We start from the raw sequence: 18,161 nt of genomic DNA on the forward strand, positions 1-18,161 counted from the left end.
AACCCCTCTGCTTTCTTCTATCCAATTTCCTAACTTATCCTCCACACCTACAGAGCTGATTTTTTTTACAAGCTTTTTATGTGGCACCTAGTCAAATGCTTTCTGAAAATCCAGATACACCAAATCAACACCCTTACCTTCATCTACATAAGCAGTTACCTTTTCAAAGAATGTTAAGAGATTTGTAAGACAAGATTTTCCCTTAGTGAAACCATGTTGACTATCCAATAAATATTCTAAACATTTTTAAATGACTTTGCAAAGCATCTTTTAACAGACTTTCCAAAATTTTTCCCACAACTGATGTAAAACTAATGGGTCTATAATTACTGTGACAATTTTTATCACCTCCTTTTAAAGGGGGAGTTACATTAGCTAACTTCCCATCCTCTGGCACCTGCCCACTATTCAAGGACTGACAGAAAATAGTAGCAAGTGGCTCACATATCCAATCTTTAACCTCCTTCAAAACTGTGGGGAAATATTATCTGGCCCAGGAGCCTTATCATTTTTTAAACTTTCCATTTTTTCTTAACCAGCTCAGAATTAATGTAGTCATCTTGTTTGATCTTGTTTCCATTTATCAACTGATCAAGATGTGGAATACAGCTTAAATCTTCAATAGTTAAAACCAAAGAAAAAGTGAAATTTAATAACCCAGCCATCTCATAATCATCAGATACTAGCCTTCCTTTATCATCTGTCAAAGGTTCCATCTCTATCCTAATATTTTGTTTTCCCTTAATGTATTTAAAGAAATCCTTACTGTTCATTCTTACATTTTCAACCAACTTTTTCTCATGCATCCTTTTTGATGTCGTAATTTCCTGTTTCACCAACTGTCTCTATCTATTATAATCTTCTAAGTCTCCTGTCATACTGGTCAATTTAAATTTCTTAAATTTATGATGCTTTTCTTTAATTTCATTTCTTAAACTCTTTGTGAGCCAACCTGGTTTTTTACTTGTAGCTACCCTGTACTTTCTATTAGGAATAGGTTTACATTGAATATATAAAAATTTATCTTTAAAAATTTTCCATATCTGATAAGTGTTTCACATAACTCGTCTGCCCAATTCACAACAGATAACTCTTGTTGCATCCTTTCAAAATTTGCATTTTTGAAATTTGTAACCAAAATATCATTATTCCTTTTCTCCATATGCAGCAAAACATTGAACCTAATAGAACAATGATCACTTGCACCCAGATGTTCCCAAATTTCCACCCTCTCAATCATTTCTGTATTTGAAGTTAACAATAAGTCTAAAATAGCATTGTTTCTGGTTGGTTCTTGGACTAACTGATGAAGAAAGCCATCCTGAACAGTTAACAAAAACCTTTCTCCCTCATGGTTTGATTCTAGAATTTCCCAATCTATATGCCTGAAATTAAAATCACCCATAATTATGATTTCATTAACAGCTGAAATCGTAATCTCATTGTAATGTTTCTCACTAATTTCATCAGAATCATTTGGTGGCCTGTAACAAATTCCCACTAAACACAATACGGGCAACACGTAAAAATATTTAAAACTCTATGTTAAAAAAGAAGCCAAACATTTTATATGAACTTAAGTTGTGCTGCATATATTTTGGATCTTTTTCTTGCAAGTAGATTCAGGGGAATTCATTAATACATGTCTATTGGTATTAGTTGTTTGAAGGTCATAGCTATTAATTGATATCATTAGAAAATTGTCTCTGCCAGTCACTGCCGAAAACACCATTATTAAGTGTTCATCTAATTTTTTTTTTTTACTGAAATGCTGCCTGTTGGTAGTACAATCAAAACTTGAAGATTATAAGGGATACTTTAGATAATTATACAGTGTTAATGGGAATTTTATGTTTGAATTAAAGTGTTAAGATATCTTTGTTCATTAATACCTTTTGAGTTATGGAAGCATTTTAAGTTCAGCTGTGGATAGAATGCCACCTGTAAGACTAATTACAATTTGAATGTGTGTAGTACAGAGCAATTGTTATTTCTGTAATTCTGCACACAGGGTTAGCTTCATTCAGATGATTAGTTTCTAAATGAGATAGAGAAACACTAGGTTCTTGAGTGTATAGTTTTTGAAATGAAGAGAAAAGGTTCAACTAAAGTATTGATCATACTAGAGTATAGAGACACACTTTTACTTGGTTAATACTATGTTTGAGGGGGGGGACTTCTGTATACTCTCAGAATTAATAAAGTTATCAGTTTATAACTAGATTTTTCAATTAAAGAAAAATCAAGTTTCTATAGTAAAAGATAAAATACTTGGTCCATTTTCATTATCATTTTTTGTTACGTACTTGTGTATGTATAATAAAAAGAAATATTTACAATATCACATTCATGTTTTATACACAAAAAAAAGAAAATACATACAGTTTAATGTAATTCAGATAATTTGGCAAAATATGTGTAGGAACATGTTACTTTTTGTAATTTTCTAATACAACAGTAGATGTCAGTCAGTCATGTGTCTGTTATATACTGTGAGGATAAGAGTTTGGTGCTATACACAGTTTTACTTTACTGTTGGTATGTGAACAACCACTTGTTTCAGAGTCTGATAAATTTCACACACTCAGAGGTCAGGGTTAGCTGACCTTGAAGATGGATCTGATACTTTGGTTATTTATTATTTAATAATTTATCTTAAAATGTGACCAATAGAATGGAGAGGGAAACAAATTTACATTTAACAGTTAATCTTAAAGCATTGCTGCATACTGAGAAAACAAAAATTAGTTTTATACTGTTTCTAAATACAGAATAAGATTTTAAAATAGAATGTCCTGTAAATGTCCACAGTTTGCAATGTGAAGAATATCATGATGCTAATATTACAGAATGTCATAATGCTAATATCATGGAATACATGTACATGTATCTTATTTTAGGCTAGCCTGTCAAGAATGTAAAAGTTTTAATTTTTATGTAAAGATGTACACGTAATACATGCACTGATTTGATTCTGAATCTGAACTTATAAAGAAAGCTGAAAATAATGAGAAATGCTAGATGTGTTTGTTTCTTGTTCCACATAATGATATCATGCATAAAAATATGTACAGGTTTTATCATATTTGCATTTCTTTGTTCCTTGTTAGTACTGAGCATATACATGTATTATTCATTTCATCTTTTTTCTATCCTTCTGGGCTGAGTTTAAAATTCAATTGTATTTTTTGTTTTGCATCAGTTACCCCGTTAAACATTACATAATATCTTTGACAGTAATCTAGTACAGCTTAACATACATAAGAGAACTATAGCATACAAAGAGTTGAGTCATGGAATTAAATGATTTTGTTTAGGATTTCAAGCATGACACATGCACTAACCTAATACAGTGGTCAATCAACTCAGATAAAGTAATCTGGTACAGCTTAACATAACAACAAACACTGCTCTTTCATGATACCACTGTAGTTTTGAGTGAATATGATTGGATATGATATATATAATTATTACTACTTACACCCAAACAAATGATATTAATTAGCACTGTATAAAAAAATTTGGAATACTTAAAAAGTAAGAAATGTTGAGGCTAGAAATAACCTAATCAAAAACACCTTAGGTTTGAAAAAAAGGATTGAGTGTGCAATTTCAAAGAATGAAATCAAAATTGGTGGCGAAACTGGTAGCTACATATATAGTGTTGATAAGAATTATACAGCAAATATTCATTCATTAGTTAGCTAGGCTGCATATTTTGTTTTACCCACCATCATGCTCCAAGTTGAACAAAAAACATGAATATTTGTTGTAAAATTCTTATCAATGCTATAAGTGTAGCTATCAATTTGGCTGCCAATTCTGATTTCATTCTTTTAAATGCATGCTCAATCCTTTTATGGGCCACACCTTTTTTTACACACCTAAGGTGTTTTGATTATATATCATGACTTTTTGTCAATACACACCCATAAACCACAGCAAGTAAGAAGTGATACTTGATAGTAACCAATATTAGCTTTAGGATTGCAACCCTATTAATTGGAACAGACCTATATTTTATAGAACCAACCAGACTTTTTAAAATATATGGTGGTAGTTTTTCATTTCTAAAACAGTGTTAATAGCTTCCTTTATCATAATGCCATGGAATCTAGATTAACAGTTTCTTGTCATCACTCGCATGCACTCGGTACAGCTGTATCAAGCATCATTATTTACGATAATCACTTAAGCTAATATCATGTGATGTTGAATGTTTTTTAATTAGGAGAATTTAATAAAATTTAGGAAATTTGTGCTCAAAAGTTGGCAATGAATAATAACTGTCTACCTGCATGATTCTTTTGATAACTTGAGCTAGAAACAGCTAATCTAGTTTGCTTGGCCTAACCAATACTTATGTACCTGCATGTCCTTTCACCATATAGTTCTGCTGCTCTAAGTGAGCCATTTTTAATCTGAATGACAAAAACTAAATATGGCTCACTTTTTCTCTTAGATGAAGCTATAGTAATAATTTCAGTTTCATAACTCACATGACTTTTTGCATAGGCATGCACAGAAATTTTGTTCAAATTTGAGGAGTTTTTTGGATTAACTTTGCTCATGTGGCTTATACTTAGACCAAATCTGACACCTAATTGTAGGTTGTAAAGATTTATCAGTGTACCAAATTTGAAAAAAAAATCCATGAAAGTTAAGTATATTTTTCTATCAAATAAAGTTTCCGTACATTCTGTGCAAAGAAAAAAAAGAGGAAATATTCAATCAAAACTGGAGATGTTATATCTTGGTTATTTCTCAATGGATTGCCTCAAAATTTGGTATGTGAAAGTAAGGGTCCAACAGAGCAAATCCACTGAAAATATATGATAGGTTGGATTACCACAGTTTGAGCTACAGAAAGTGGAAAATTGCTGAACTATCACTCCTGTTAGTAACACTCAGTGTGTCCTAGAGATTGGTGTGGCTGCACAACACACTACTGTGTGTCTTGATAATAAAACTTGTTTTCAAGAGGTATCTACTGTAAAAATTGTTTTAGTTTAGAAGAAATAAATGTGATTAGAATAATTATGTATTTACATATATTTATTTTTTGGATATATAGGTGTGTCTTTGTGTTATTTTTTCCAAACATAGGAGAATTTGGTGCTTTTTGAACTGATTAAATAGAAGCAAGTCCTATTAAAATAGATATTCTGTTTCTACTTGTTTAAGTAAGAATTTAAAGTTTTACTCCCATTCTTCCTGTATACTGTTTGAGAAATCAAATAACTTACTGAAATTAATTTGAATATAATTTTTTATCACATGATGGCAGAAGTTTTTGAAATATAAAGTTCTATAGAATATTTACGTTATCCAAGCCTATACTATTTTCCTATCCATACATTTTGCTAGTGAATATAAAAGTAATCAGGACAGAGTTTCAGATTATCTGCACGGACTAAACATACCTGTAAAATTATTTATATTTAACTATATTAAAACTAAACAGTACTCTGTAGTTTACCTTGGTTAAAGAATTATGAAATGGAGTACAATAACACAGATTGCTTTGTGCAGTAGTCACGTGTTTTCATATTTTGAGTTTTCATAAATATGAAGATGTGTATTATATAAACCTGTTGTAGAGGTGTTAATTAATAAACCATAGATTTTTTTAAAAATCTGTCATGTGTATTGCCATTTTAATGAGTCCTGTATAATGATTACCAAGTATTATAGGGTGGCCTTTAATTTTTGAAATTTGATTCACAACACCCTTTCTCACCTTCTCATGTAGTTCCAGTATAAAGTAATTCATGCTAAATTTCATCCATTTAGGGGTTGCTCAAAGTAGTTGATTTTATGTTATATCTGCAAATTCTAAATATTTTTTTTGGAAGGTTCTAGATTATTCTGGAACATTCTGGAATATTCCACAGTATTCTGCATTATTCAGAATGTTTAATAAGACATCATATATAAATAGTCCAAGCTGTCATATTTTACTTTTGAATATTCTGTATCATATCTTAGTACTTGTCCTGGCATGTGTTTTCAAAGTGTGTGTGTAAGGGCTTTCCTCTGGTCCAGATATTGCAATTTTTAATTGATTCCAGCAATCTTGGGAATACATTGACCAGTCCAGTTATGAAACTTCAGCTGACCATGATGAAGTAGCAATGGCCGTAGCAGAAGTTAGGGACAGTGTTATTGAGTTTGCCAAAAGGCAATTTCAGGTCAGCTAACCTAGAGATGATTATAGAGAGCTTCTATCCATAATCTTTCTTGGTGGCATACCTCCTTGTGGAGCATGACTTATAGTACCTGAAGTGCTGCATCATGCATGATAGATGGTCAAGGCATTATATGCTTTCAAAATCTGGATGTTTATGGGACATTTTAAGTTTACCAGCTGTGAGGAAATGGGACTCCATGATATCTACGTATTTGTAGGTTGAGTCTCTTTTAGGGCATGGTCCTGTTGTTATTTCTGCTCCTCACGATGATCTTAACTTCCTACAATGTCTTGTAAAGTGTAAAAAAGTGAATTTTACTCTTTCAAAATCTGCCTGTCAACAATTTGCTGGATATCTATGGTATCTCAGTGAAGAACTCTTTGGTTTGGCATTCTTTAATTCAGCTGTATCCACAGAGAGTTAACAAGTAATGGTAAAGGTACTAAATGAGAAGGAAAGCATATATGAACCTCTAAAGTGCTTCCAGTGAAATGTCATTAAGTCTTATGACATGTCAGTTGAAGACTTCATCACAAACAATGCAACAAATTTCTTCAGGTGCCTTGAAATTCCATATGGATTTCTGGATTATGACCCTGAGTTATGGGAGCTCAGAGAGAACTGTAGAGAGGTAGTATAGACAGTTAAGCACTTGAATGTAGTATATGGCAATGGTGAAAGGGATGAAAGAAAGAACAGAAACAGTTCCCCCTTCAAGTTGAACAGGATCATAGAAGAAACTTTCCTGAGAGCAAAAGGGAAACAGTAACAACACAAAAGTAACTAACCACACCAAAATCATATAATTATACTATTGTACCTGCAATAAGATAATAATATACTTTAAATAAACCAATTATAATACATAAAAGATGTTTTTATATCACAAAGTACATAAAAGTAACAAACAGGCTACTGCAATTTAGAACTTAGACCTCATTGAGCAGCCTTTAAATATGGTCCAAAATGGATGAAATTTGATATCTAATGTTGTTTTTTTGTACACTGGAACAACATTACGGGGATGAGAGCTTTATATTTTTCAACCTAAAATTTTACCTGCCAATTTGGGTAAACCTAAAGTATTATCTTGAATATGATAAGTTATGTCAAATTTATTCATTCAGAAATTTTGCATTGTTTTTAGAAAGAAAAGAAAACTTGTTATTGTTGTGGTATGTCATATGACCTTAGTTATATTGTGAATATTTAGAATTTATTCTGTGATTAATCTGAACTGTAGTTGTTTTTCTATATCATTTGTGGCTGCAAGAAGACTACTAGAAATGTGGAAAGAATAATTTAGTACTTTAAGATTAAAACTAAGAAACTATGCAGTATACATGAAACTATACATGTAAACATTCTATTTTTGTCAAAAGTTTATCTAAAGAATTAGTTAAGGTACAAGTAAAGCATTTTAAAATGAATTTCATTCAGCTAAATTGTTTTTGCTTCGATCTTTTTTGAAATTTTGAGAGAATATTAATTACATCTAAGATAGCACAAGTCTGTAAGAATGTAGAGAATTTTACAGGAATGTAGATCAAACAGATTAAAATTCTTTCAGAATATTCTACATTTAAGAGCTAAATCACATCTTGCAATACTTTTATTTTAGTGAATGAAATATTGTGCATGTAAGGAGACAAAGTATATTTGCTTAACTTCACAGATTATATTGCATCTATTCTTTCTAGAAAAGACTGATATCTCTAAGTTTCAAGGGGACGGAATCCAATTTAAAGCCAAGTTGATTGGTCAAGAGGATGTGAACGAGGCACGAGGTGATAAGATGTGTCAGGAATCTCTTCAGCGGCTCAAGGTTGTGGAACATCATCTACATATAAATGCAGGGTGTTTGTCCTGGTTTAATGTGTGCTTTTTAGGCAAAAGCACACCAATAGTGTAATATATGTTTTACATTTTTCAGTTTTGATGGTTTAAAAATATTTCAAATTATGATAAATATTCTATTTGAGATATCCATTTACTTTTTTTTTTTTGTGGGGTTCTTTTGATTGCTCAGTTTTTAATTTTATGACTTAAATTTTCTCAAATCACCCTGGGTCTGGTTATAAAAACTAAAATTTAGTATAAAAATTTGTTTACAGTTACAAACTATATACTTGTTTCTTGAATTGTTAATGAACTTGGTTTCTATTAATTTTGATTCATTTTAGGCCATTGTTCGAAGCTCTGGTGAGCACAAGCATCGAATCACCCTGAATGTTTCACTTGCAGGAATTAGAATCAAAGATGAAAAAACCAATGTTAGTAATTTAAAAAAAACTATAACTTTCCAGTGATAAGCAATTTTTGTATTCAAAACAGATCTAATTTGTCAAATTACTTGTTACAAAAATAATGTCCTTATTTTTTTTTAGGCTATTTCTTAAAATTCTTAGTCTGAGGCCTTCAAGTTACAACTTATTGGTGTTTTTGTAATTATCATTAGTTACTCATATACCCATAATTATTAAGCTGTTCTTGATCTTTGGTATTAGTTGGGCTATATAACCGTAATCATTAGACCTCCTTCTGAAATTATGTCTGGTTGTTATCGTGCATCTTATTATTATCCTTGTTAAACTTTCACTGTGATTATCAGTTTCTGTCCAAGTTTCTTGAAGTGGGGGACCGTTTCCTACTAACTCTGTTTTTTGACAAAGCTCTTACAGAGAGCATTCAAATGTTTGGGTGTAAAAATAATTTATTCTGAGCTAATTATAGCAATTTACTGCAAATGTTAATATAAATATATTTATAAATGTACAAAACAAAGTTATACATATTTAGCTTCTAAAACTGTCGAGTCATATCAGTGTTAAGTTTACCTGAAGAAGTAATTTACAGCTCTAGTTTCTGCTGTTTACCAAACAGGTCTCCAGAAGGTGATATATGTCAACAGGGTTTCCAGAGTTGCACAGGAAAAAAAGCTTTGTTTAAGTGCATATTCCTAAAAGTTTTTTTATTTTTATGTATAATTATGCAGTTATATGTTTAATAAGTCTAAAGTCAGTTTTATCATAAACTAGAAGAATATTGGCATCATATTTTCCGCAATATATTTTCATAGGTTGTGTTTTGAGTTTCCTGTAAACTTCTTTTACTACTTGTAATATACTGTAAATTAACTCAAGTGTTTTAAGGTATGTTTTTACTTTCATCTTTTTTTATGTTAAATTAAGATCAGATGACAAGAATATAGCAGAAATCACAAAAAGTAAGAAAGAATTTAATGTAACTCATTGAAACTAAAATCAAATTAAAGACAGTTACCAGCAATTGTATTTTATCTATATCATTTACATTAAAACCATAATCATTGAAACCCTGCATTATTAAGTTGCCTTGCTTGTTAAAATGTTTTATATTCATTAGTGTTTTGCATTTCTTCATTAATTATATTTTTTCCATGTTTTTACCAGTTTTTGAGACCATATTAAATTGTTCCACATCATAGAATTTCCTGTAACATTTGCATGTCAGCTAAAACTAATTTGGTAAATTACAATTCATTGCATTTCCTAATGTTTCAGGAAGAGCTGCATCATCACCCTGTTCATACAGTTTCCTTTATTTCTCAAGACATCAGTGATGCTCGTGCTTTTGGTTACATCTGTAATGTTGATAACCAGTATCACAAGTTCATTGCCATCAAGACAGAGAAGTCGGTATGTTAAGCATTTCATTGATAGTGTTATTACCATTTGTGTACATTAATTTCTTTTGTGTAAAGGTATGTTTTAAAATTGGACAAGATGAAAACATAGATGTTTTTCTCTGATTTGTTAATATTTTGACTAGTTTCTCCACTTGAGAAGTTTATGAAAGGGAAGTATAAAATAGTTGGGCACAACTCTGCTGTTTACAATCAGAAATTAATTATATTAAGAGAGCATTTTCAGAAATAATCTAGCTTAACCATGATTAAAGAAGAATTACATTTTGTAAATACTTTAGGTGAATCTTTTTAATTGTAAATTTAACTTGAGAGTGACTGTTTGTTCCACATTTTGTTTTAGCTAATACATCTTTATATAATTCTAACCCATTTTATGCAACTCCTAATGTTACTTATTTAGAGATTGAGTACTTTATATTAAAACGATTTTGACTTTCATCACATTGTTACAGTCCATATCATGATGTCTGGTCATGTTTTATCTGATCACTGTGCATTCTAGTTTTTATTGCAAAAAGCTTTGTGGTAAGGTTTTCATGTCTAAAGCACACCATTCTTTCATCCAAGATTTCCATAATCCATCTAGTGCTCAAGAATAACTATTTCACAACACCAATTTCAACAGTCCAATTGCACAAAAGTCCATAAGTTCTTTTTTATGAAAAAGCATGAAGGCCCTTTTCATTTTCCACTGCATGAGGCATGTGACAGTTGATCAGATATGTTGTGGATACAACTTGTATAAATGTATATTGTGTACTGTTGCCTGGGTCACATGGACAGCTTTTACCACTGACCTTTTTGTGTTTAGATTCTCATTTGTTACAAGTTCTTTGCAATGACCGGAGTACAACTTGTTAGAGGTCACTTCTTGGGTTCTCCCGGTGCCTTAAGTTTATCCATATTCCTTTGTTTTCCAATGCAATTAATTACAATGAATAACCCCATCTTGGAAATATCAGAACACATCTTCATGATCTGAGTGAATGAATAGATTGCATCAAAAAGGGCTGTTACATAACCTCCAAGAAGCAATAAATGTTTGGTTACATCACACTTAACAAATGTCAAAATGGAGTTTTGATACATGCTGTTCCATCACAACTTTATATTGGCTGTGGTTGTCATGACTTGCTGATTTTTATATTCAAAATCATTTTAATGTAATGTACTCAGCTGTTAATTTTACATATATTTAGTAAATTTCAATATTATTCCAGCAAGCATAAATATGCAATATTTTGTCAAATGAAACTATGTAGAAAAATTATTCCCCTTTACTCGTAAAGCAATAGGAATGGGGTGCGAAACAAGGTTGTTTGCTCACAGTAGAATGTATTGTTTGAATACATATAATTCCTTATCTTATGATAAACTTTAATGATTTGTGAAGGATATGAAAAATAATTATGCTCTACAACTGCTTTTTAAAATCAGGCTTCTCAAGTTGTGATTGCATTACGAGATTTGTTTCAAGTGATTCTGGAGTCAAAACAGAAAGAGATGGAAAAAGCTAAACAAGAGCAACAAGATAAACAAAAATCAGAGGAAGAGGTAACTTTCAGGTTTCAAGAAAAATTTAATGAGTATAAAATATAAATCAGGTGATGAAAATATAATGACACCATTTGTGTTTACATTTTCCAGTAGCATTTCTATGTAGAGTATATACTTGTAGGTCAGATATATCATGTTTCTTACCTGTAGAGGAATGTATTTATTAAGTGAAGTGATATAGAAATTGAAATTTTTCGTGAAGACAGAAAGGAAATTAAAATCAGAAAAAATCATAGATTAATAAAACCTCTAAGTTATTAGTAACCAAAAAAATTTTCTGAATAAATTAATCAAATTACAACATTCTCTTGTATTATGTTTGTTTCAATTGAAACATTTTTTGATAATGATTGGTGAAAGGGAAAAAAATTAATATTTTTCTTATACTTTTGTAAATTATTTATGCTGTGAGTTGATTATTAGGATTATTTGAAGAGCTTAATTTCATGTGCTTTTATCCAGAATGTTGATAGTATTGCTGATAATTCCCCTAATGGAGTAGATGAACCTGATATTCCCTGCAGTGCTAAAGAGGAAAACATTTATTCTGTAAGTACATGCTAGTGCTTTTAACTAAGCAGTGCATCTGTGATAAGCCAGTCATTCCTTTTCAACGTTTCTTTGAATCCTATCACAATGGGTGCCTGTATGTTACAAACCTGGTAACCACCATGTAACCATGATGGTATGCATACTATAACTCTGAAAGTACTTAATGTATCTTCACAAAATTTGGCAAGCTTTCAGTAAACTTTAAAAATTTTTTGTAGACAAAAAGCAGAATTTTTAATTAATAATTTTTATTGAAATTTGTCTTTAATTAGATGGTGTCAGAGTGCTGACTGCCCAAGTGTAAAGTCATTTTCATGTTAAGATTAAAAATACTTTTCTTCAACTGAAAATTTTTAATTTCATTTGTGTAGTTACTGAAACCTCCTAAATAAATATCAAATGCTTTTTGTTATTTTTTTTCAGAAAAATTTTATATTTTATCTGTTATTTTCTCTACCCTAACTATAGACAAGGTTGTTCAATTTGACTGACCTCATAACCATCAATAAAAAATTGAAATAAATTTAAATTACCCCTTTTTTCTTACTGGAATGACTGTAAATTGTAACAGAAAACCACAATCATTTATCCTAAGTAACTTAAAGCTTATACCAGTATAAATCTATTTATACTTTATTTTATTATTATTATTATTTATTTTTTTTAACCATGTCTAACTAATTATCTTACCACATAAATTTGAAATCCCTTGAAGAATGTATAGCTAACCTTACTCTATCGAATTATGTAAAGCACAGGTTTTCCGACTGTGCAAAAACAGTTGTTAAAAATATAATTAAGCTCGTTTTGTTTCCCATGGAAATAAAGTTTTGACTGGAAGGGAATTAAACAATTCTCTGTACAGAAAACTATGTAATATTATATGTCATTTGATACATTAAAACTTTGGCTTTCTATTGGTTATAAATAATATAATATTTAAACATTAGAGAGAACTATTGGCAACTTGTGAAAGAGAGGATGTGACAGATGGGTGTGGCAGGAAGGGTCTCATTTTCTACTTTATGGCTCTGTAACCAAATAAGATTGAAGACTATAAAAATTGTTTTGTATGAGAAATGACTATACTATAATGAGTAATTTATTTTGAATTCTTCAGTTCTCATAGAGGTGATAAATAAACAAGAGAAGAGGGAAGACAGATAACAACCATTTCATTTCTCATACTAGGGGAGAATTAGGATTTTTTTTGTTTCATTATAAATTTAAGTACTTAAAACTTAAGTAATATTAAAATTTGATATATTAACTATGTTTTGATGCCAAACTTATTTGTATACATTGATAATCAAATATTTTATTTAAATTTTGAATGTAGCTCTGTGAAACATTGTGGCATGTGCACTTTTACCTACTCTATGTGAAAGGGTTAATATAAGTTTTTTAACAGTGTTATTTATGACTTGTAATAATATACTTGAATCAAAGTTAATTTTCTTTTGGCCAGTGCGTATCATGACATTTTACAGGGTTATATTCCAAATTTAAATTTATTTTCAATGTATGTCAATAAACTTAGCATTAAAATGTAGTTTAAAATTCATATTGTAATAGAATACAATATTTAAATAATTTTTCAAACTCATCTTTATCTCATAACATTTGTTTACTCCAAATTGAGTATATTCTAATTTTTAACAACTCCTGTATGATGTCCTGAGTTTAACATAAATTACACATTTATAGTACAAATATTACTTAGGCAGAGTCTAATTTTATAACATCCAATCTACTTTATTTATGGAGATATAAAACCATAAAGTCAAACCCACTTGCCATGCCCTTCTATTACATTGTCTTTTTCACAGATGCCAATAATTCTCTTGGAAATTTACTATTATATCATTTATAATCAAGAGAAAGAGAAAATTTTAATTTACCAAACAGTGTATAATGCTAGTTTGTTCTCATGATTGCTTTTTAGTTATTTCACCTACAGGTTCAAAGCTGCTCTTATCGAGTTCAGATCAACCAGTTAATGGAATTAGTTTAAGGCATTATACCTTAGTTTGAAAGTTGTATAAATAATACTTTTTATGTGTTATAATTTTGTGTTCTTAAAGTCATATTTCAAATAAACATAAATTGCATGATGTACTAATATCATCATTACAAAAAATAGGCTTAAGTTTCATCAGTGGGCTGAAAGCAAAAAAATAAAAGGCCGAATGTAAGTTCTAAATTTCTTGTCTTTTATTTATTTTTATTTTTTACTGTTATAAAAGTAATTAAAATGTAAAAATTAGAAACTTATTATGTTACATAAGAAGAAATAAATTAAAAAGAAAATTAAATAATTAAAGTTTCTCACCAAGATATGCACTTGAGCTGCAAGTATGTCCTGTAACTTGAGCTGAGCACTCACAACATGATTTTTAGTTTTGTTAGGCAAGGTGAAATAGTTATACATGGTTCAAAGAGCAATAAAGTAAAACTGAATGAAAACAATTGTGAAAGTGATAAGAGGACTCAAGATTTTAGGATCAATAATTAACTGCCTGTTACAATCTACAGTCATTCTAGAAAGGCAAGAATATTTTTTGTGGTGGTTAAAAAGTCAGTCAAATAAACCAAGTCTGTATAGTGTTAGGGTAGACAAAACAGATGAATATATTTTAGTATTAAGATTTATTGAAAAAACCTTTTGATATTCATTTAGGAAGTTCCAGAGGTTATATAAATGAAATTTCAAAACTGTAAGATATAAAAAGTGTCTTTTATTCTTAACTTAATTTTGCTCTCAGACTAGTCGAACTCTGACTACATAAATTCAAAGACAAATTTTTAATAAAAATACTTTATAAAAATTCTGATCTTTTGTATAAATGGGACTTTTCATGTTTACTGAAAGTTTGCCAATTTCATGAAGATATACTTAGTACATTCAGGATTATGGTAATCAGTAATTTTCCAATAGAATGTCAGTCCAATGAACTGACCCTGTGTACATAGTATTAATATTTAAAAGATTAGGGGAACTATTTTTGTTTTTTTTTCTTTGAACCAGATGTAATTTTAGTTTTTTAATTTAAATATATTTTAAAACATGCATTAGTTGGTAAACACTCAGTTTTTTACATAGTAGTGTATTTCACTGACATTCAAATTTTCTTGGAACACATTTTTTATACATTCATTTCAACATGTATTTAGCAGGTTCTGTGCATGGATTAATAAGTAAATATGTAAACTATAAATATATTTAAGAACCAAATACTTAACCATAATATATTCAATCAAAAAATCTACACTAAACTAGATCAGTAAATGCTTATTGACCAACTTTCAAATCAATCAAACTCTCCATACAAAAAAATAATTGGATATTATTTTAACCATTTTTAGCAGTGAGATGCATACTATAAAAGATTATTAACTATTGTTTGACCACATTACAAACAATAAAAAAGAGATAATTAATGAGTTATTGATCATGTGTAAACCACTCAAATTCCATAATGTCTGTTTGTTTTATACGTTCGTATGTTATATTTGACCAACAGGATATCAAACAAACAACAAGACCAGAAACAGTGCAATCTGAAAACTCTTCTATCCAAAAACCAGAAGAAACCACATTAAAAGATTCTGTAGATGTTGGCAACTTGTTAGACCTGCAGTTTGAATTGAACTCTTTACAGTTGGTATGGTGTTAACAATCCTTTAAAAAGTTATTTCTTTTTTCTGTAATATTTTGTGCAGTACATTATACATAACTGTGTTACACTATTCTTCTCGATGCATTTATTTTTACCTAATTCTCAAAATTATTTTTGTTTATATGTAATATATAACTAATAAAAATCATTCTGAATATGTTAAAAGTCATGAACATAAATAGTATTAATCATTATCAGAGAGTTTTATGTGCCTGAATTCCTACAATTTTAATACTTTGTTGAGACTTTAATTTTCCATGTTTGAACATAGAGACAAACCTAGAATATTGGACTAAAATTTATTATTTTGACTTCCTCAAAGTAACATGTAAATGATGCTAGAAGAAGTAAACAAGCTTAGAGTAGTGAAGATACTGTTTTCTGTAGGCGTAACTATTTTATGATGTTTATTTGGAATACCTTTTTTTATATTTCACTAAGTAATTTATAATGTGATACACTGATAGCGGTAACCATTGTTCTTTTGTTTTGTTTTTTGCTCATTAATGGGATGGGTGTGCATTATATATATATATATTATTTTTTTTTTTTTTCAGGATGAGAATTTCCCATAATTTCATAGATTCGATACTTTTGTTACAGTCACCAGGGTCATTTTTGTGATAGTGTAAAGCCAAATAGACAATTTTTAAGGGGGAAATCTCATTTTTGTTTGTGAAGATAAATTAAAGTTTATTGCTAAGGTCATGAAGAATTTTAAAGTTTACTTTATTTGCATAGAAACTTAAAAAAATTGAATAATGGAATAGTTTATGACATGTCTACAAAAATTAAAACTTAATTTTCTACACCATAATAGTTTATCTTTACTGTCATACAAGTCTGGTTGAGTGTTAATAGGAGTGTATGCAGCATGAGGTTGTTGTGTGAAAATATGCCAGTCATGTCATAGGTTTTGAAACAAGATAGCAAAGATGAAATTATAGATATATTTAAAATAAGTTCATATGAAACTATATTAAGATGACAACCATCATTTCTGTGAAAATAAAATCAAAATCACTGGTTTTGAAATCTGTTTGGTTTCTTGTGTAATCTTTGTCTCTTACATTTTGGAAACATTTTGCAGGTTTAGTTTCCAGTTTTGTTTGGCTCTTTCTATTCTCATCCCTAATTTTATATGATTGTGAATAATTCTTTTATGATAAAATGTGTTTATTGGTATGAAATCATGGTTTTTTCTTGTGTATGTAATAAAACAAATAAACCTCAAAAGAGGGTGCCAGTTTTCTTGTTTTATTTTTAATAAACCTAGAGATAATCAAGAATTTTAGCCTTCTGTAAACTAATGTAGTTTTACTAGTGAACCTCCAAAGTAATCATTAACAATTTTTTTAAAATTAAAAATAAAAAAAAAAACATTGTTTTGTGAATATACTAAATATCTAAGATCATAAATTAACTTTTTTTTTCGCCCATAAAACTAATCTTGTTTGTTAGCTAAGCTACCTTAGCTAAATGTTAAATTTTTCTCAGGAAAAAGTAATTTAGTTTTCAGAGTAATCACTTGAGCTTATTGTTAAATTCTCTTTAGAAAAAAATTTAATTTTTTAAATAAGTCACTTGAGATACTCACTAAAAACCATTTCCTAGAAAAAATAATAATTTTATGAATATGTTGCTTAAGCTAGTGAACAGATGCTATGTTACTCACAATTAGCAAGGGTAAAAATCTTCTTTTTTTTTTTTACTGTAGACATGACAAAGCACACTTGTTGATGGTTGGTCATGTGGTCTTATATGCTTATTATAGTTGTTTATAAAGTAAGGAAACACTGGGTTTTCATTTAGCATATTGAACAACAACATAGTGTGTAAAGAGATCCAGATTAGTGAAACATGTCAGGGCCTCATTTGAAATATTTGGACATTTCCAAATATGTGAAGAGGAATATGTTTACTAATAGCTGATCAAACAAACAAGTTGTTGCAGAATGGTTAAAAGTCTCATAAAGTGTAGTAATCAAGAAGTGGAATCAGTTTCAGATCACTAATACAATTGGGTTTGAACCATCTGATTGGCCTGAGCTCTCCATTAACAGTTTAAAGTAGCAACCAAAAGATAAACGAACAACCAAATAGTCAGAAACAAGCTGCATAAAACTGGATTTTTGCAAGTTGACCACTGTTGTGCATTTTTCTAACCCACTGCTAGTTGTTTTGAGCAGTGTTTTATAAAACTGTTATGGTTCTGTAAGAAAGTAACATGGATTTATCATTAAGTATCATTTTCAAGAAGGCTATCATAGGATTTTAAGTTATTTTAACAATGTTTTCAACTATATTCTTCAAGTAGCTTACATAATTTGTTGTCTTCAGGGTATTCAACAGATGGATAGCAGTATAGCTGCTACTGCTACAGCTTTCGATTCAACAGGAGACACACCAGAAAATGATCCTTTTACTTCAGCTTTTGTCCTTACCCCACAAAAGGTGAGAAATGATTTTTTTTTGTTTCACTATGTATTGTCA

At 29.7% G+C, this 18,161-nt stretch overlaps 1 protein-coding gene across 1 annotated transcript in view; it reads left to right on the forward strand.

Annotated features, from left to right (window-relative positions):
• The window catches only part of LOC106458125 (protein disabled-like), a 40,315-nt gene that overhangs the window by 11,712 nt on the left and 10,442 nt on the right, over positions 1 to 18,161 (forward strand). Inside the window, exons 3-9 of the mRNA XM_022384268.1 lie at positions 7,892 to 8,016; positions 8,375 to 8,464; positions 9,734 to 9,868; positions 11,317 to 11,433; positions 11,899 to 11,985; positions 15,513 to 15,653; positions 18,009 to 18,122. Of these exons, the coding sequence (XP_022239976.1) occupies positions 7,892 to 8,016; positions 8,375 to 8,464; positions 9,734 to 9,868; positions 11,317 to 11,433; positions 11,899 to 11,985; positions 15,513 to 15,653; positions 18,009 to 18,122 (809 nt within the window). The remainder of the gene's footprint in view (positions 1 to 7,891; positions 8,017 to 8,374; positions 8,465 to 9,733; positions 9,869 to 11,316; positions 11,434 to 11,898; positions 11,986 to 15,512; positions 15,654 to 18,008; positions 18,123 to 18,161) is intronic.

The sequence above is a fragment of the Limulus polyphemus genome, unplaced genomic scaffold (genome assembly GCF_000517525.1).
Source record: "Limulus polyphemus unplaced genomic scaffold, Limulus_polyphemus-2.1.2 Scaffold418, whole genome shotgun sequence".
Classification (NCBI taxonomy): Eukaryota; Metazoa; Arthropoda; class Merostomata; order Xiphosura; family Limulidae; genus Limulus; species Limulus polyphemus.